Source organism: Callithrix jacchus, chromosome 2, assembly GCF_049354715.1.
Source record: "Callithrix jacchus isolate 240 chromosome 2, calJac240_pri, whole genome shotgun sequence".
Lineage (NCBI taxonomy): Eukaryota > Metazoa > Chordata > Mammalia > Primates > Cebidae > Callithrix > Callithrix jacchus.
The window spans coordinates 164,828,031-164,848,393 of NC_133503.1; the positions used below are offsets into that span (position 1 = coordinate 164,828,031).

Below are 20,363 nucleotides of genomic sequence, written 5' to 3' on the forward strand. Positions count from 1 at the left end.
ACAATGGTTCTCAACGGGGCAGGGTGCCGGGGATGTCTTTTCTTCCAGGGGAAATTTCACTGGGGAAACCATTGGCTGTCACAGCTATGGTTGTGACATCCCGTGGTCAGAGACGAGATACTGCTAAGCACCCTACAATGCACAGGACAGCCCATCCCCCAAGAAAGCATTATCCCGTTTGAAATGTTAACGGCGTTGAGGCTGAGAAAGCATGGCTTTACAAAAATGGGTCTTCTTTTGGGCAAGAGTTGGATAAATTAACAGTCTTGCTTACCTTTGCTACATGTGCTCATTTATTTTCAAGACATGACCCACAGCTACGTTCAGGCGGTAATTCTGCCTTTTCAGTCCAACTCACTTGTTACTTCCCACGTGAAGCTTGCGGTTCAACTTCCAGCCTCCCTGACTAGCTTCCCCTGCCCCGCCGCCTCCAGCCCTGTCTAATTGAGTTTGGCCTTGCTACGTCTGGCCAACCTCTTCAGCTATGCTATAAACCACTTTGCGGCAGAAGCGTATCCTAATGCTTTGAATCCCCAATCGTTTTCCTCTCATCTTGTTCCCCACTGACTGGACGCGACGCAGCAGAGTACCGCGGGGGCGGCCCCTCTCAGTGCGCTCCTCAGCCGGAGCAGCCTCATTTTCCCGCGCTCCGGCGCTGCGATCACTCAGGCCTGCTGCTAGAGGTACTACTACAAATCCCAGAAGGCCATGCGGTGGGAGCGGCCGTGGTGACTTCTGGGATTTGTGATCCCGGAGAGGGGATTGGCGGAGGAGAAAGACTAAGAGTCGTCTTTCCTTTGCCCGATTCCGCGGACTCCTCGCACTCCCCGCGGTGGGCCAAATCCGTTTTAGGAAACCAGGCATCCAGAGCAGGCAGGTAGGAAGTTGGGCGTGATAATTTCCGCTTCCAGTGGGTAGGAATGTAAACACGGGGCCTTGGGAGGCATTATCAGGTAACTGGGGCTGCCCGGTCGGCGGTGGAAGCTGAGGAAGTGGAGGAAAACGAGGCGAGTGGGTGCCGCGGTTAGGGGAGAAAGGACCTTCGGAAATAGGAGTTGAAACCCGACAGGATCCGGCAGAGCCTGGACACTAGGGTTGGTCTCCAGGGACAAGCAAGCCTGGGGGTTGGGCCCGCTGTGGCACCTTCGCGGGGCGGCGCGGCCGCGACCTTCCCTGCGCGGTGGGAGGGGCGGGACGGAGCCGGCCGCCCCCCGCTGGAGAGGTGACTCCGGCCGCGAGCGGGCTTTGCACGCGCAGGTGACTTCCGCGGCAGCCTTTCTGATCATTTTTATTATTGTTGACCAATGAAGGGAAAGTCGCTAATGCTGGTTTTTCTCTTGGGATGGCGTTTTTGGGTAGATCGTTTCTTTGATTCCTCACCTCCGAATACTTCCTTTCACCCAGAAGGATGCTGTTGTGATTTCCTTCTGACCTTGTTCATGTAGCGGTTTTTCCCTTTGGGTGCTGCACCCTCAGACACAGTCAAGACCAGCCCTCTCTGGCGGCTGGGTAAAATGTCAGTCCATCAACAGTTACTGAGCTCCTGCTATAGGGATTATCAGTACAGGAATTCAGAATACAGTGTTGTGGTTTAGAATTGTTCTGCCATTCATGAAATAGAATCCTGTATAAAAGGTTGAATTTGTCTGGTTTCATGAGTTTAACATAAAACTGATGTGATTGTGGTTTACCTACATGGTTTCTTATTCTGGTGAAAAAATGTTAAATCTAGGATGTTGACACTTCTTGCTTCTAACTAGACTCAGGAAAGCCTCCTTCATAAGAAGTTTTAATTTCATGTTGAGATAGTCATAGAGGAACAATAAACTCTTACGACTTAAGATATCTGAATCAACAGAGTGTTAAATTTTTCCTTGCAAAAAGTGTTTTGTATATGTTCTAGGATTCACACACCTTTTTAAGCCTAGCTAGGTTTTATTCTTCAACGCTTTAGTCCCCCAGGAAGCCTCAAGTGTCCCTTCTCCTATGCCATGGGATCCTTTGTTTACTCTTGTAGCACCGTGTCTTGAAATTGACTGTACTCTTGTGGTTTCCAGACACTTTTGAAAAAAATATAAAACTTTGCTAATGGCCTTGATAACAGAGTCATGCTTTTACACCCTAGTGGGCCCTTGATACTACAGTTTGGTGTTTCTGTTTATTTCTTGTTGCTTTTTCTTATCTCCACATTGACTAATTTAGATCTTTCCCATTTTTCTGAAGAACTCAGATCTGTTATTTTCCTTTTATTTTGAGCAGATGACTAGCCTTTGTTTCCTGGAGAAATGGGAAGCTTGGGACACGAAATTCCTCATTTTTCTTTCCCTCCATCCCTGAACTTGCCTGTATGTTCCACTCAATATTAACTCTTCTCTTTTTTTCTAAGAGGAATGTAATTTTGTCCCCTTCTTTCAGGTTAAACTTGTTGAATTTCTAGTGCCATCAGCCCTCCCACACCCTCATAACCTCATTCTGTCCTGTCCTCTGCAGCCTCTGATCTCTAGAAGATCTCAAGGGTTCTGTGGAAGAGAATGGCTCAAACACCTGAGGCAACAGTGTGTGTGGTTTTTTTCACATATGGTTGATAACCACCATCTTGGGCCTTAACCTATACTTGTTCCCAGCATTTATAACAGTGGTTAGGGTTGAAAGATGGGGAGGGTAATCCTAGTCTGAATGACTTACTAAGTTTTAAAAATGCGTGGGTCTGTTTCTCCTTTCCTCCCCACCCTATCACAGCCCCTCATATACTATACAGATCTGATCAATGATTTTTTTTTTTTACTTTTTTTCCCTTGATCAGTGATTTTTATTATAATTTGCCTCCAGTAAATACACTGGGTTTCCTTTCATATTAGTAGGATCCTCACAGTGCTCAGATTATGAATAAAGAAATAAAGTTTAATTTGGAATCTTGAAGCCAGAAAACATAGTCATCATTCTTGTTATTATTAGGGATAATTATAAATACAAGACTTTTATCTTGTCTTATACTGATATCTTGTGAGTCCTTCCTGATGATCTGTATCCTCTCAGGTTGTCCTCACTGTGTGCCTTCTAACTTCTGTTCCATAGTATCCACACTTCCATTTTCAGCCATCTTCCCCTATGATACTTACAGTCATCTCCAAACATGGGAAACTTGTTCTCCTCTATTGTGATTGTCCTGGGGAGAGAGTTTGCATTGTCCTTATTCCCAGGCATAGTGTATAATCCATTACTCCTCCAGGTTTACAAAAAAACTCTCAGTTCCTGTGGAAAGCATGTGGTTCACCTAATATCAGCCTATATATTTCTTGATTGCTGTGATTTATTGGTACTTTCTCGTATTCATTAAGAACTCAGACATGTGACTAACAATTTTCTTACCTCTCCAAATTCTGCCATGTGAATGACCTCACAGCCACCCTCACTTTTTTTCTCACCTTCCTTTTGGTTATTACAGTAATAATTTTATTGTGCTTCACTTTATTGCGCTTCATAGATACTGGGTTTTTGTACATTGCAAGTGCACGGTAACCCTGTGTCAAGTAAGTCTTTCAGTGCCATTTGTACAGTAGCATGTGTGTATTTAGTGTCTCTGTGCTACACTTTGGTAATTCTTGAAATATTTCAGAAGGACAGTGGGAAAAAGAAAAAAATGAAATATTTCAAACTTTTTTATTATTACTATGTCTGTTATGGTGATCTGTAATCGATGATTTTTGGTGTTAACAATCATAATCATTTTGGGGTGCCATGAACCATGCCCATATGAGATGGTGAACATAAGAAATTTGTATTTTGAGTGCGGTACCACCAACTGGCTAATCCTGTCGCTCTTGTTCTCCTTGGGTTTCCCCATTTCCTGAGACACGACAATATTGAAATTAGGCCAGTTAATGCCACAGTGCCCTCTAAGTGTTCAAGTGAAAGGAAGAGTTACACATCTCTCATTTTAAATCAAAAGCTAGAAATGATTTCTTTTTGTTTGTTTTTTTTTAGATGGAGTCTCACTCTGTTTCCAGGCTGGAGTGCAGTGGCGTGATCTCGGCTCACTGCAACCTCCACCTCCTGGGTTCAAGGGATTCTCCTGCCTCAGCCTCCTAAGTAGCTAGGATTACAGATGTGCACCACCATGCCCAGCTAATTTTTGTAGTTTTAGTAGAGATGGAGTTTCACCATGTCGGTCAGGATGGTCTCAATCCCTTGACCTTGCGATCTGTCTGCCTCAGCCTCCCAAAGTGCTGGGATTACAGGCATGATACACCATGTCTGGCCTAGAAATGATTTTAGGAAGACACGTCGAAAGGCAATATAGGCTGAAAGCTAGGCCTCTTGCACCAGTTAGCCAAGTGGTGAATGAAAAGGAAAAGTTCTTCAATGAAATTGAAAGTGCTACTTCAGTAAACACATAAATGTTAAGAAAGCAAAGCAGCTTTATTGCTGATATGGAGAAGCTTTGAGTGGTCTATATAGAGCAAACCAGCCACAATATTCCCTTAAGCAGGAGCCTAATTTAGAGCAAGGCTCTAACTCTTCAGTTCTGTCAATGCTGAGAGAGGTGAAAAAGCTGCCAAAGCAAAGTCTGAAACTATTAGAGGTTCATTTATGAGGTTTAAGAAGGCATTTTCATAACATGAAAGTGCAAAGTAAAGCAACAAATGCTGTTGTTATCCAGAAAAGATCTAGCTAAGATAATTGATGAAGTTGGCTATACTAAACAAGATTTTCAGTGTAGATGAAATAGCTTTCTATTGGAATAAGATACTATCTGGGACTTTCACAGCTGCAGAGAGGTCAATGCCTGACTTTAAAGCATCAGAAGACAGGGTGACTCCTTTGTGAGGGCTAATGTAACTGGAACTTTAAATTGAAGTCAGTGCCTATTTACCATTCTTAAAATTACATTGCCTTTGAGAATTATGCTAAATGTACTTTGTTTGTGTTCTATAAATGGAACAGCAAAGCCTGGATGATGGCGGACCTGTTTACAGCATGTTTTACTGAATATTTTAAGCCCACTGTTGAGACCTGCTCATGAAGAAAATATTCCTTTCATAATATTAGTGCATCAAAGAGTTCTGACGGAGATGTACAAGGAGATTTATGTTGTTTCATGCTTGTTAACACAATGTCTATTCCGCAGCCCATGGCTCAAGGAGTAATTTTGACTTTCAAGTCTTACTATTTAAGAAATACATTTTGTAAGGCTATGGCTGCCATAGATAGTGATTCTTTTGATTCATTTGGGCAAAGTCAATTAAAAACTTTCTGGAAAGGATTCTAATTCTAGATAACTGTTAAGAATATTTGTGATTCATGGGAGGTAGTCAAAATATCAACATTAACAGGAATTTGGAAGAAGCTGATTCCAACCTTCATAGATAACTTCGAGGGGTTCAAGACTTCAGTGGAGGAAATAACTGCAGATGTGGTGGAAATAGCAAGAGAGCTCAAATTAGAAGTGGAGCCCGAAGATGTGACTGAGTTCCTGCAATCTCATGATAAAATTTAAAACAATGAAGACTTATTCTTAGGGATGAGCAAAGAAAGTAGTTTCTTGAGATGCAGTCTACTCCTGGTAAAGACGCTGTTAACATTTTTGAAATGACAGCAAAGGATTTAGAGTACATTACATAAACTTAGTTGATAAAGCAGTGGCAGGGTTTGACAGTATCGACTCCAATTTTGAAAGAAGTTCTACTGGGGGTAAAATGCTACCAAATAGGATTGCATCTACAGGAAATGTTTTTTTGTAAAAGGAAGAGTCAGTTGATGCAGGAAACTTCATTGCTTTATTGTTGTCTTTTTATTTTTTTGAGACAGTCTTACCCTGTCTCCCAGGGTGCCAGGGTGGAGTCCATTGCATGATCATGGCTCACTGCAGCTTCAACCTCCTGGGCTCAGGTGATCTTCCTGCCTCAGTCTCCTGAGTAGGTGGGATTACATACAGATGTGTACCATCATGCCTGGCTAGTTTTTTTAAAAAAATTTTTTGTAGAGATGAGTTTTTGCTGGTCTCGAACACCTGGGTTCAAGCTCTCCACCTGCCTTGGCCTCCCAAAGTGCTAGGATTACAGCTGTGAGCCAACAGGCCTGGACATTGTTGTCTTGTTTTAGGAAATTGTTGAGAACGATCCAAGATGGCTGATCGCTAACATCTCGGGATTGTAGCTCCCAGTGAAAGCACAGAGAACGAGAGGACGCTACACTTTCAGACAAATTTTTGTTGCTCACGGACCAGAAGATTCCCAGTGGAGGAGCCCCACGGGTCGCCAGCACGACTCTTGTGGCTGGCGTAGCGGTTTTGCCAGCGCCTCAGCACGGCAGCTCTTGGTGCAGAGTAAATGGGACTGGTTCCCCTTCTGACCGATGTTTGGAGCTCCAGGAAGGCAGAGTCACTTATTACGGACTCAAGAAGGAAGCCAGACCGGAGATTCCCGGACAGAAGAGAACCATCAGTCTTAACACCGCTGTTTTGGCCAGCGCAGTGGGTTGCTCAGATTTCGGCCCTGTGAATTAACAAGTTGGACGTCCACTCAGAGACCTAATTTGAAAGTTGGTAATTACAAAGATGACAGGTGGATAAACTTACAACAATGGGAAGAAACCAGTGTAAAAAGCCTGAGAATACTCAAAATCAGAATGCCTCTCCCTCTACAGAGGATTACAGTTCCTTATCAACAAGGGAACAAGGCTTGATGGAGAACGAGTGCATTCCATTAACAGAATCAGGCTTCAGAAAGTGGATAATAAGAAACTTCTGTGAGTTAAAAGAACATGTTGTAGCCCAATGTAAAGAAACTAAGAACTTTGAAAAATGGTTTGAGGAAATCCTAATGAGAGTAGACAATTTAGAGAGGAACACAAGTGAATTAATGGAACCGAAGAATACAATACAGGAACTCCGAGAAGTATGCACAAGTTTTAATACTCGAATTGATCAAGCAGAAGAAAGGATATCAGAGGTCAAAGATCAACTTAATGAAATAAAATGAGAAGACAAGAATAGAGAAAAAAGGATAAAAAGGAATGAGCAAAGTCTCCCAGAAATATGGGACTATGTGAAAAGACCTAATTTACATTTGATAGGTGTACCTGAATGCCACGGAGAGAATGAATCCAAGCTGGAAAATACTCTTCAGGATATTATTCAGGAAAACTTTCCCAGCCTAGCAAAGCAGGACAATATTCAACCCCAGGTAATACAGAGAACACCACAAAGATATTCCTCAAGAAGAGCAACCCCAAGGCATATAATCGTTAGATTCACCAGGGTTGAAACGAAGGAGAAAATACTAAGGGCAGCCAGAGAGAAAGGTCAGGTTACCCACAAAGGGAAGCCTGTCAGACTTACAGCAGATCTCTTAGCAGAAACCCTACAAGGCAGAATAGAGTGGGGGCCAATATCCAACATCCTTAAAGAAAAGAACTTTCAGCCCAAAATTTCATATCCAGCCAAACTAAGCTTCACAACTGAAGGAAAAATAAAATCTTTTATGAACACGCAAGCTCTTAGAGATTTTATTACCACCAGGCCTGCTTTACAAGAGCTTCTGAAAGAAGCATTACACACAGAAAGGAACAACCAGTATTAGCCTTTCTAAAAATATACCAAAAAGTAAAGAGCATCAACATAAAGAATTTACATCAATGAATGGATACAACAGCCAGTTAACATCAAATGGCAATAATCCTAAATTTAAATTGACTAAATCCCCCAATCAAAAGATACAGCCAGAACCCAACAGTATGCTACATCTAGACCCATTTCACATTCAAGGATACACAAAGACTCAAAACAAAGGGATGGAGAAAGATTAACCAACTAAATGGAGAGCGAAAATAAATAAATAAATAAATAAAAACAGGAGTTGCAATTCTCGCATCTGATAAAATAGATTTTAAAGCAACAAAGATATAATGGTAAAAGGATCAATGCAACAATAAGAGCTAACAATCCTAACACCCAGATACATAAGACCTATAAAGAGATTTAGACTCAACGAGACAGAAAATTAATAAGGATATCCAGGACTTGAACTCAGATCTGGAACTAATAAATATTTATAGAGCTCTCCACTTTAAATACACAAAATATACATTCTTTTCAATACCACATCACACCTACTCATAGGTTTAATTGAAATATTGATCAGCCATTATTAATACCCATTTTTAGAATAAAGCAACGTTCCCATTCTCTCTCCCTCCTTTTCTTCCTCTTTCTTCCTCTCCTTCACTCCTTTTTTTTCTTTCCTTCTCTCCTTTCAAAAAAAAAAAATGAAAGAAAAAATTGTCACAGCCACCCTACCCTTCAGTAACCAACAACCCTGATCAGTCAGCTGCCATCAACATTGAGGAAAAACTCTTCATTAGTAAAACAATTAGGACTTACTGAAGGTTGAGATGATCATTGGCATTTCTTAGCAATAAAATATATACATATTTTTCTAATGGAATGGTTCACGAATTTGTGTGTCATTCTTGTTCAGGGGCCATGCTAATCTTCTCTGTATTGTTCCAATTTTAGTATGTGCGCTGCTGAAGTGAGCACAGCAATAAAATATTTTTAAATTTAGGCATGTAAATTTTTTTTTTGTTTTTTTTTTTTTGAGACTGGAGTGCAGTAGCTTGATCTTGGCCCACTGCAACTTCTGCCCCCCTGGTTCAAGTGATTCTTCTGCTTCAGCCTCCTGAGTAGTGGGATTACAGGTACGCACCACCACGTCCAACTAAATTGTGTATTTTTAGTAGAGTAATATTAAAATGAGTTTCACCATGTTGGTCAGGCTAGTTTCGAACTCCTGACCTTGTGATCTGCCCACCTCGGCCTCCCAAAGTGCTGGGACTACAGGCATGTGCCACTGCACCTGGCAAGGCATGTACATTTTTAAAGAGATGATTCTACAACACTTAATAGACTATAGTATAATATAAACATAAATTTTATATGCATAGGGAAACCAAAACATCGTGTGACCCACTTTTTGTCATTATTTGCTTTATTGCATTGGTCTGGAACTGACCATGCAACAACTCTGAGGTAGGCCCATACTTACATATCACTTCAACCATGTGCATCAGTAACGAAGACTTTGATACCTGCTCGAACTTATTCACGATTTCATTTCTCTTCCTCCCATACTCCCACAGTGCCCATTCCTTGGTAATTTCATAAAGTCCTCTGGTTCATTTCATTTCTTTTCTTTGGCTTATTGCTTTTTTCTGTTTCTCTAGTTGATCATTTGATCAAAATCTCCTTTTTATACAATTTACATACAAATCCTGGTCTTTCTCAATATCTTGAAGACCGTCTATACAACTAGTAAATTTTTGGATCCCTCAGTTAATCTCTTCTCTAAATAAATATTTGTTGAATTATTTCAGGATTTCCTTTAACTTTTTTAAAATCAATTATCCTCTTTATTTCTTACGTTTGTATATCATTGCAGATTTACAGAGCAGTTCAACATCTATTATTTTTAAATTTACCCAACAATTTTGTGAGTTAAGTCATTTACCAAGTTTGAATCTTTTAAAACCTTTTTATTATGGAAAATTTTAACACATATGAAAGGAAAGAGAAAAGTATGATGAACACTATATACTCATCACTCAACTTCATTAGTTATCAATTAAAAGCAATCTAACTTCACCTATATTTTCCCTTCCACTGCACTCCCAACTACTGACTACTTTGAAACAATTCCTAGATGTCGTATAATTTCATATGAAATATTTCAGTTTGTATTCCTAAAAGCTAAGGGTTCTTTTTATAAACATAATTACAATATCATTATCACACCAAAGAAATAATAGCAGTAATTGGCTGGGAGCAGTGGCTCATGCCTGTAATCCCAGCACTTTGGGAGGCTGAGGTCGGCATATCACCTGAGGTCAGGAGTTTGAGATCAGCCTGGCTAACAAAGTGAAACTCCTTTTCTACTAAAAATATAAAAAATTAGCCAGGCATGGTGGTGTGTGTCTGTAATCCCAGCTACTTGAAAGAATTGCTTGAACCCAGGAGGTAGAGGTTGCAGTGAGCCGAGGTTGTACCATTGTACTCCAGCCAGAGAAATAAGAGTGAAACTCTCTCTCTTTTTTTTTTCTTTTATTTGCTTTTGAAACTCTATCTCAAAAATAAAAAAATTTTTAAAATGATATTTTTTAATATCATCAAATATAAAATCAGTGTTCTCATTCCTCTTATTTCATAAATGTTTCCTTCTGGCCAGATGCGGTGGCTCAATCCTGTAATCCCAGTGATTTGGGAGGCCAAAGCGGGCCAATCATCTGAGGTCAGAAGTTAAAGATCAGCCTGGCTAACATGGTGAAACCCTGTTTCCACTAAAAATACAAAAAATTAGCCAGGTGTGGTGGTGTGCGCCTGTAATCCCAGCTACTTGGGAGGCTGAGGCAGGAAAATCACTTGAAACCGGGAGGCGGAGGTTGCAGTGAGCTGAGATCGTGCCATTGCACTCTAGCTTGGGCAACAAGAATGAAACTTTGTCTCAAAAAACAAAAAGCAACCACAACAAAAATCTCAGATTTTCTTCTCATTGCCTTTTTTGAATCAGGAGTGAAATAAGTTTCACACATTATGTTGGTATGTCTCTCTCTTTTTCTTTTTTGAGGCAATCTCGCTCTATTGCCAGGCTGGAGTGCAGTGGTGCTATCCCAGCTCACTGCAACTTCCGTTTTCTGGTTTCAAGCAATGCTGCCTCAGCCTTCCAAGTAGCTGGGACTGCACTGTCACACCTGGCTAATTTTTTTGTATTTTTAGTAGAGATGGGGTTTCACCCTGTTGGCTAGGATGGTCCTTGGTCTCTTGACCTCGTGATCTGCCCACCTTGGCCTCCCAAAGTGCTGGGAATACAGGCGTGAGCCACTGCACCTGGCTGGTTAGTATTAGTGTCTCTTAATCTAGGGGTTATCTCTCTTTCTCTTCTTTTTTCTCCTGGCAGTTTATTTCTTGAAGAAACCAGCTTTATTTTTCTTTAGTTTTTGTTTTTTGCCATGTGCATCTCTGATGTGTTACTGAGCATGCTTCACTTTATCCCATATTTCTTATAAAATGGTAGAGGCCTGATCTGATTCAGAGTAAAGTTTTGTAGGAGTACTTAATGGGTGGCATGCCACTTCCATCGGGAGATGTGTGATGTTCATTTCTCTTTCTTAGTGATGTTAGTGGACATTGATGATTATTGCCTAGAGCCACTAATTAGAAAAATGGTGATAGTCTAATCCAATTATTTCTTCTTTACCTATTGATTGTAGTACTTCTGTAAGAGAATGAATTTGAATTTTAAAGATGTTTCTTTGTAATTTTCCAGAATGGCTTCCTTTGGGTGGAAGAGGAAAATTGGCGAGAAGGTCTCAAAGGTCACTTCCCAGCAGTTTGAAGCTGAAGCTGCTGATGAGAAGGATGTAGTCAACAACGATGAAGGAAACTGGCTTCATGCCATTAAACGTAGGAAAGAAATTCTTGAAGGTTGTGCTGAGAAAAGTAAACAGCTGAAGGATGAAGGAGCCAGTTTGGCTGAAAATAAAAGGTATGTATTTAGAGATTTTTAAATGGAGAACAGTTTGCATTTTCCAGCTCACTGTCATTAATGGAATGAAGATTCCAAATTTGATAAATTCATGTTATTAAAATATATTCAAGGTGCTAAATCAATCAAAGTCACCTGAGAAAATGAAAGTCGGTAAAATCGTTTTCAGGATGCAATGAAAGTTTGTAAAACAGTTTTCAGGATGCTAATTATGTCTGCTTTGCCATTTTTGTTGTGCCTAAAGTGATTGGTCAGTAAAAGGTGGTCTTACCACTTTCTGCATATGACATTATGTACCAGGTAAATTAGGTACTTCCTGAATAGCTTTGAGGGCACATACATAAAAAAATAGATATTTAGTTCTTCTTTGCCATTTACTTGCTTCAGTAAATATGACTTGGTTTATAGGAATTTGATAATAGCTTCATTTATTTTTGCCCTTCCTTACCTAAGTTGTTTTTCTGGTCCTATATGCACCTGTTTCTTTTCTCTTTTTTTCCTTTTCTCTTTTTCTTACTTTTTAATTCCTTTTCTACATTTTCTGCTTAGATTTTTAAGAGCGGCCAAAAATCATTTTTCAGTAGTCAGTGGGGAAAAGACAAATTTTTTTTTTTTTTTCTTTTTGAGATGGAGTTTCGCTCTTGTTACCCAGGCTGGAGTGCAGTGGCACAATCACAGCTCACCGCAACCTCCGCCTCCAGGTTCAGGCAATTCTCCTGCCTCAGCCTCCTGAGTAGCTGGGATTACAGGCACGTGCCACCATGCCCAGCTAATTTTTTGTACTTTTAATAGAGACGGGGTTTCACCATGTTGACCAGGATGGTCTCAATATCTTGACCTCGTGATCCACCTGACTCGGCCTCCCAAAGTGCTGGGATTACAGGCGAGAGCCACCATGCCTGGCCAAAAGAGAAATTTTTTAGTAGATTCTGTTGAGAAAACTGAATTACTACATAGAGGAAAACAAAACTGGATCTGTATCTAATACCATGTGCAAAGATGGACCCTAGAGGGATTAAAAATTTGTGAAAGGTAAAACTATGTAGTTAATAGAAGAAAATATAGAATGGTATCTTTGTAATCTTTGGTGGAAAAGGCCTTTTTTTAATTTAGAAAAAATTTCAAATCTATTAAAGAACAGTACAAGTGGCTGGGTACAGTAGCTCATACTAGTAATCCCAGCACTTTGGGAGGCCAAGGTGGGAGGATTGCTTGAGCCTAGGAGTTTGAGGATGCAGTGAGCTAAGGTTGGGCCACTGTACTCCACCTGGGCAACAGAGCAAGACCCTATTAGATAAATAGATAGAAAGATAGTATATCTAGTATGATTTCAGTTTCAGTTTTACAAAACTCTGGATGGGTGTGGTAGCTTCTGTCTGTAATCCCAGTGCTTTGAGAGGCCAAGGCAGGAGGATTGCTTGAGCCCAGGGGTTTGAGGCCAAGGTGAGTTTTTTATCTGAAATAAAAAACTGAACAGTTATACTAGTCTGGGTCTTTCTAGAAACATATGCCAAGGCTGGATTAAACATGCAAAGATTTCATTAGGAGAATCACTGTATGAGAGAACATGGGGTGGGAACTGAGTGTGGGAGAGCTATGCTGCTTGTCTAACTCCCAGTGGAGAGGAGAGGGATGGGAGGTTGGATGGAAATGTCTTAGGCTGTCATGTAATTTAAAGAAATTTGTATAATACCTTGGAAGGTCTTCAAGTCAGAGTTGTCCCTCATCAGAGTCCCATGCCCCTCAGGAATGAGCTATTCTTATTTCTGCTACTTTCAGTTAATGTGGAGAAAAGCCATGAGATATTTATTCTTGCTGAAAATGTGGCCATGGATTTCAAGAGTGTAGTGGCTGAGGTCAGCTGGAGGTCTGTGCAAGATAATGGAATGACATCATTAAAGTTTTGAAGGGAAGTAAAATTGCTAACATAGAATTCTTTGTAGCACAAAAATATCTTTCAGAAATGAAGGCAAAATGACTTTGTCAGACAAACAAAAGCTAAGATAACCCATTACTAGTAGGCCTGCACTTCAAGAAATATTAAAAGAAATTCTCTAGGTGGAAGGAAAATCATATCAGATAGAAATTTGTATCTAAGTAAATAATGAAAGTGTTCTAGAAGTAGTAAACGTAACATGTGGGTAAGTCTGAAGACTGATAAAAAAATTTTTTTTAATTATTTAAAAAGATAATTGAAAGAGAGAGATCCAAGATGACCTATTTCTAGCAGCTCAGAATTGTAGCTCCCAGTGAAAGTGCAGAGAACGAGAGAATGCCACACTTTCGGACGAATTTTTGTTGCTCACGGACCAGAAGATTCTCAGTGGAGGAGCCCCACGGGTCGCCAGTGCGACTCTTGTGGCTGGCGCAGCGGTTTTGCCTGCATCTCAGCGCAGCAGCTCTTGGTGCAGAGTAAACGGGACTGGTTCCCCTTCTGACCGACGTTTGGAGCTCCGGGACGGCAGAGTCGCCTATTCAGCTGATTGAAAAAGGGACTCAAGAAGGAAGCCAGACTGGAGATTCCTGGGCGGAAAAGCACCATCAATCTTAATGCTGCTGTTTTAGCTGGCACAGAGGGTTGCTCAGATTCCGGCGCTGGGAATCAATAAGTTGGATGTCCACTCAGAGACCTAATTTGAAAGTCGGTAATTACAAAGACGACAGGTGGATAAATTTACAATGATGGGAAGAAACTAGTGTAAAAAGGCTGAGAATACCCAAAATCAGAATGCCTCTCCCTCTACAGAGGATCACAGTTCCTCATCAACAAGGTAACAAGGCCTGATGGAGAATGAGTGCTTTCATTAACAGAATTAGGCTTCAGAAGGTGGATAATTAGAAACTTCTGTGAGTTAAAAGAACATGTTCTAGCCAAATGTAAAGAAACTAAGAACCTTGAAAAAAGGTTTGACGAAATCCTAACGAGAATAGACAATTTAGAGAGGAATATAAGTGAATTAATGGAACTGAAGAGTACAATACGAGAACTCTGCAAAGTATGCACAGGTTTTAACAGTCAAACTGATCAAGCAGAAGAAAGGATATCAGAGGTCGAAGACCAACTTAATGAAATGAAAGGAGAAGACATGATTAGAGAAGAAAGAGTAAAAAGGAATGAGCAAAGTCTTCCAGAAATATGGGACTATGTAAAAAGACCTAATTTATGTTTGATAGGTGTATCTGAATGTCATGAAGAGAATGAATCCAAGCTGGAAAATATTCTTCAGGTTATTATTCAGGAAAATTTTCGTAACCTAGTAAGGCAGGACAATACTCAACTACAGGTAATACAGAGAACACCACAAAGATATTCCTCAAGTAGAGCAACCCCAAGACACATAATCGTTCGATTCACCAGGGTTGAAACGAAGGAGAAAATTCTAAGGGCAGCTAGAGAGAAAGGTCAGATTACCCATAAAGGGAAGCCTATCAGACTCATAGCAGATCTCTCAGCAGAAACCCTACAAACTAGAAGAGAGTGGGGGTCAATATTCAATATCCTCAAAGAAAAGAATTTTCAACCCAGAATCTCATATCCAGCCAAACTAAGCTTCATAAATGAAGGAAAAATAAAATTTTTTGTGAACAAGCAAGCGCTCAGAGATTTAATCACCACCAGGCCTGCTTTACAAGAGCTTCTGAAAGAGGCACTATACACAGAAAGGAACAACCAGTATCAGTCATCCCAAAAACTTACCAAAAGTTAAAGAGTGTCTTCATAATGAAGAATTTGTATCAACTAATGGACAAAATAGCCAGATAGCATTAAACAACAATATTAAACTCACAAATATCAATATGAATCCTAAATTTAAATGGATTAAATGCCCCAATCAAAGACACAGACAGGCAAATTGAATAAAAAGTCAAAACCCATCAGTACGCTGTATCCAGATTCATCTCATGAGCACGGACACACAGACTCAAAACAAAGGGTTGGTGGAAGACTTACCAATCAAATGGAGAGAAAAAAATAAAACAGGAGTTGTAACTTTCGTCTCTGACAAAATAGACTTTAATAATAGCAAAGACTAAAAGAAACAAAGAAGGACATTATATAATGGTAAAAGGATCAATGCAACAGGAGTCAATGATCATAAATATATATGCACCCAATATAGGAACACCTAGATACATAAGACAAGTTCTTAATGACTTATAAAGAGACTTGGACTCCTGCACAATAATAGTGTGAGACTCTGACACCACATTATTAATATTTGACAGATCAACGAGATAGAAAATTAACAGGGACATCTATGATTTGAACTCAGACCTGGAACAAGTAAACTCAGTGAATAATTATAGAATTCTCCACCCCAGGTCCACAGAACATACATTTTTCTCAGTATCACATTACACCTATTTTGAAAGTGACCACGTAAGTGGAAGTAAATCACTATTCAGCATTTGCATAGGATTTTACACACTTAAGTGAAATATTGGTTGGCTGTTTGTTCTTTTCTTTCCTTTTTCCTTCCTGTCTCTGCTGTTAAGCACAATTATCGGCATAAAAGAGGTTTTTAATACCTATTTTTAGATTGCATTCCAGCCTGGGCAATAGGGCAAGACTCCTGTTCTCTCTCCCCCTTTCTCTTTCTTTCTTTAAAAAAAAAAAGAAAGATATAAAGAAGTTGTTTTGATGATAACAGTTTTACACTTTCCCTAGCTTTTTCACACTTCTCACATTCTTCTTGCTTATAAACATTTTCTCTCTATATATTTTTTCTCTTTCTGTCTCTCTTTGAAAATGTTCCCTCTCTTTCTATTTCTCTCTCTGTCTGTTTCAGGTGCTCACAGACACCCTACCCTGTGTGTTACATGTTTATGAGAAAGGGCAGTGCAACCTCCCTGCAAGGAAGACATCTATCATAAAAAAAAAAAAGATAATTGACTTTAAATAACATCAACATTTTGCAGTTATATAACAGTAAAATATATAACAATTGTAATGGAAAGCATGAAGGGATAAATGGAATTATATTGCCATTAGGCCGTTATGTTGTATACAAATGGATTGTTATTCCAACCTAGACCCTAGGGGAACCATTAAAAAATAATAAAAGGCTTGTAAGCCAATCATGGAGGTAAAATAAAACAATTGGAAACTGAATTCTTTTTTCAGAAAAGCACCATTTGTAGTATTATTACCAACTCTAAAATTATTTGGAAAAAAATTCAGCAAAACATGTATAAGAACTATATGTTAGGCTAGGCGTGGTGGCTCATTCCTGTAATCCCAGCACTTTGGGAGGCCAAGGCAGGCAGATCATGAGGTCAGGAGACTGAGATCAGCCTGACCAACATGGTGAAACCCCGTCTTACTAAAAATACAAAAACTAGCCAGGCATGGTGGTGTGCACCTGTAATCCCAGCTATTCAGGAGGCCGACTCAGGAGAATCGCTTGAACCCAGGAGGTGGAGCTTGCAGTGATCTGAGATTGCTCCACTGCACTCCAGCCTGGGTGACAGAGTGAGACTCTACCTCAAAAAAACAAAACAAAATAAAGAACTGTATGTTGAAAACTACAAAATATTGCTGATATTTTAAAAGAAATAAATCAGTAAATATACACTGTGTTTGTATTAGTTTGTCTTGTACTGCTATAAACAAATACTTGAGACAGGGTAATTTATAAACAAAACAGGTTTAATTGGCTCACGGTTCTGTGGGCTGTATAGGAAGCATAATGCTGGCATCTGCTCAGCTTCTGGAGAGATCTCAGGAAAGCTATAATCATGGGAGAAGGCAAAGTGGGGAGCCAGGCTTCACATGGATGGAGCAGGAGGAAGAGAGAGAAAGGGTGGTGGGAGTGCTACTTTTAAGCAACCAGATCTTGCAAAAACTCAGTCATGAGAACCGTACCAAGAGGGAAATCTGCCCCTGTGATTCAATCACCTCCCATCAGGCCCCTCCTTTAACACTGGGGATTACAATTTGATATGAGATTTGGGTGGGGATACAGATCCAAACCACCGAACCATGGAACTGTATTAGTCTGAATCAATGCTCATATTTTGGAAGACTCTTGATATATCAGTTCTCCCAAAATTGATCTGTAAACTCAATGCAATTCCAATCAAAATCCCAGCAAGCTTTCTTTTGAGATAATTAACAAACTTATTCTAAAATTTATATGGAAAAGCAAAGACTCTGGACTAGCCAAAATAATTTTTTTTTTTTTTTGAGACAAAGTTTTGCTCTTGTTACCCAGGCTGGAGTGCAATGGTACGATCTCGGCTCACCACAACCTCTGCCTCCTGGGTTCAGGAAATTCTCCTGCCTCAGCCTCCCGAGTAGCTGGGATTATAGGCACGCACCCCCATGCCCAGCTAATTTTTTGTATTTTTAGTAGAGATGGGATCTCACCATGTTGACCAGGATGGTCTTGATCTCTTGACCTCGTGATCCACCCGCCTCGGCCTCCCAAAGTGCTGGGATTACAGGCTTGAGCCACCGCGCCCGGCCTAGCCAAAATAATTTTATGAAATAAAACATACTTAGGAAACTTACATTACTTAATTTCACCCCTTACTGCATTTTTGAATGTTATACCTTTGTAGCACTAGTGTAAAGATAGACATACGTGGATCAATGAAAATAATATGTGATATAGAAATGACTCACATGAATGTGGTCATTCATGTGATACAAATGGAAACTTCTGGTTTTTAAAAGGTGTAACTGAGAACATGAGAAGTCAGGCCACGGACTGGGAGAAAATATTTCCAGGGCATGTATCTGACATAGGACTTGTTTCCAGAATATAGAAAAACTCTTTTAACTCAGTAGGAAGAAAACAAACTATTCATGTAAAGAATGGGTAAAAAGTTGGAGTGGATGCTTTACAAAAGAAGATATACGAATTGCCAAGAAGCATACAAAAAGCTGCTCAACATAATTAGTCATCAAGAAATTTCAAATTAAAACCACAATGAGATGTTATTACATAGCTACTAGAATGCTAACATTTTGAAAAGATTGACAATATCAAGTGTTGGCAAAGATGTGGAGCAAGTGACACTTTTTACATTGTTCATGAAAATATAAAATAGCTTTACCTCCCTGGCAAACTGGCTGTTTCAAATAGTTGTTTCATTTCATTTCATTATTTTTTATTTTTGAGATGCCCAGGCTGGGCTGCAGAGGCATGATCTCTGTTCACTGCAACCTTCATCTTCTAGGTACAAACAATTCTCTTGCCTCAGCCCCCTGAGTAGTTGGAATTACAGGCACGTACCACCACACTCAGCTAATTTTTGTATTTTTAGTAGAGACGGGGTTTCATCACGTAGGCCAGCCTTGTCTCGAACTTCTGACCTCTAGTGATCTGCCTGCCTTGTCTTCCCAAAGTGCTGGGATTAAAGGTGTGAGCCACTGTGCCTGGCCTGTTTCACATAAAGTTAAATATACACTTTCCTGTACAATCTCACAGTTTTATTCCTAGATACTAACTCAGAAGAAATGAAACATATATCCACACAAAGACTGTTCCAACAATGTTTCTAGCAGCTTTATTCATCCTGTCTATGAACTGGGACAATGTAATGCCCATCAGCTGGTGAATGAATGAATAAATACAATAGTATTCTATTGAACAATAAAAAGAAATGATTGACATCTCAAAAACTTTATGCTAAGAGAAGGAAGTCAGGAAGAGTACATACTGTCTGATTCCAATTTTATAACTGTCTAAAGACAAATTAATCTATAGTGACAGAAAAAATCAATAGTTATCTGGGGTCATCAGTTGGGGTAGGTTTCCTGAGAAAGGGGCACAGAGAACTTTTTAGATTGACAAAAATGTTTTTTATTGTGATGGCTGTAGTTGTAGTTACATGAGTGTATACATTTCTTAAAACTCATCAAAAAGTATGCTTAAAGTGGGTATATTTTTTGGTAAATAAATTACACACCAGTAAATCTGATTAAAAAAACAAAGTTGAGTGCTTGTCAAATGTAAAATAATTCTATGTTTGTTTCATATATCTTTATGTTCATGATATATTTGTGTTCTGAATTTGCTGTTATTTTGCAAGGTAATTGATAGAAAAGATAATTTAGATTTCAGTAAAATTTCGAATCTGGATATTATGTATTTTGGGGTCTTGATTATTTTATCACCCCGTCAGTCTTCTCAGCCTTCTTTAGTAACTCTTGTGCACCACTTGTAGGATAGTAGCAGAAGTCAGCAGTCTTTTTTTTTTTTTTGAGATGGAGTCTCACTTCATTGCTCAGGCGGCTGGAGTGCAGTGGCACGATCTTGGCTCACTGCAATCTCTGCCTCTCAGGTTCAAGTGATTCTCGTACCTCAGCCTCCCGAGTAGCTGGGACTGCAGGTGTGCGCCACCACACCTGGCTAATGTTTTGTATTTTTAGTAGAGATGAGGTTTTCCCATGTCTAGGCTGGTCTTGAACTCCTGAGCTCAGGGCCCACCTCAGCCTCCCAAAGTGTGGCTTTACAGTTGTGGATTACAGTTGTGAGCCACCATGCTCAACCTTGAGTGGTTTTCAAATTCAGAAGTTTTACCTTAAAGTATTTATGATTCTTTTTAACAGAAATCTGGTTTACTCTTCTACCCAACCCCCAAGTAATTTTGGTGCTTAATAGAGACAGTTTAGTGAGTATAGTGGTTAAGAGTGTAGATTTTGAAGTTAGATTACCTCCATTCAAATCCCAACTTTATCATTTCTGTCTACATAAACTTTGGGCAGTCATTCTTTGTCAATTTCTACCTCATAGGTTAAATGGTGATACATATCTCATAGAATTTTGGAAGATTAAAGAGCAAAATCCATGTGAAAGAGCATGCCACCTAGCACCC

General features: G+C 39.8%; 1 protein-coding gene and 1 non-coding gene across 5 annotated transcripts in view; one reads left to right on the top strand and one right to left on the bottom strand.

The window, feature by feature from the left end:
- Positions 1-788: 788 nt before the first annotated feature.
- The window catches only part of TTC33 (tetratricopeptide repeat domain 33), a 37,147-nt gene continuing 17,572 nt past the window's right edge, over positions 789-20,363 (top strand). Inside the window, exons 1-3 of one of the 4 annotated variants that reach the window (XM_054252277.2) lie at positions 789-877; positions 8,601-8,697; positions 11,319-11,537. In XM_054252277.2, the coding sequence (XP_054108252.1) occupies positions 11,320-11,537 (218 nt within the window). In that variant the 5' untranslated portion in view covers positions 789-877; positions 8,601-8,697; position 11,319. Of the gene's footprint in view, positions 1,095-8,600; positions 8,698-11,318; positions 11,538-20,363 lie in introns of all 4 variants that reach the window. The other 3 variants (XM_008992131.5, XM_078365543.1, XM_002745027.6) reach the window with 3 other exon arrangements.
- LOC118151833 (U6 spliceosomal RNA) lies at positions 8,433-8,539 on the bottom strand. Its single transcript, XR_004740238.1, has one exon. It is a non-coding gene; the product is annotated as a U6 spliceosomal RNA (small nuclear RNA).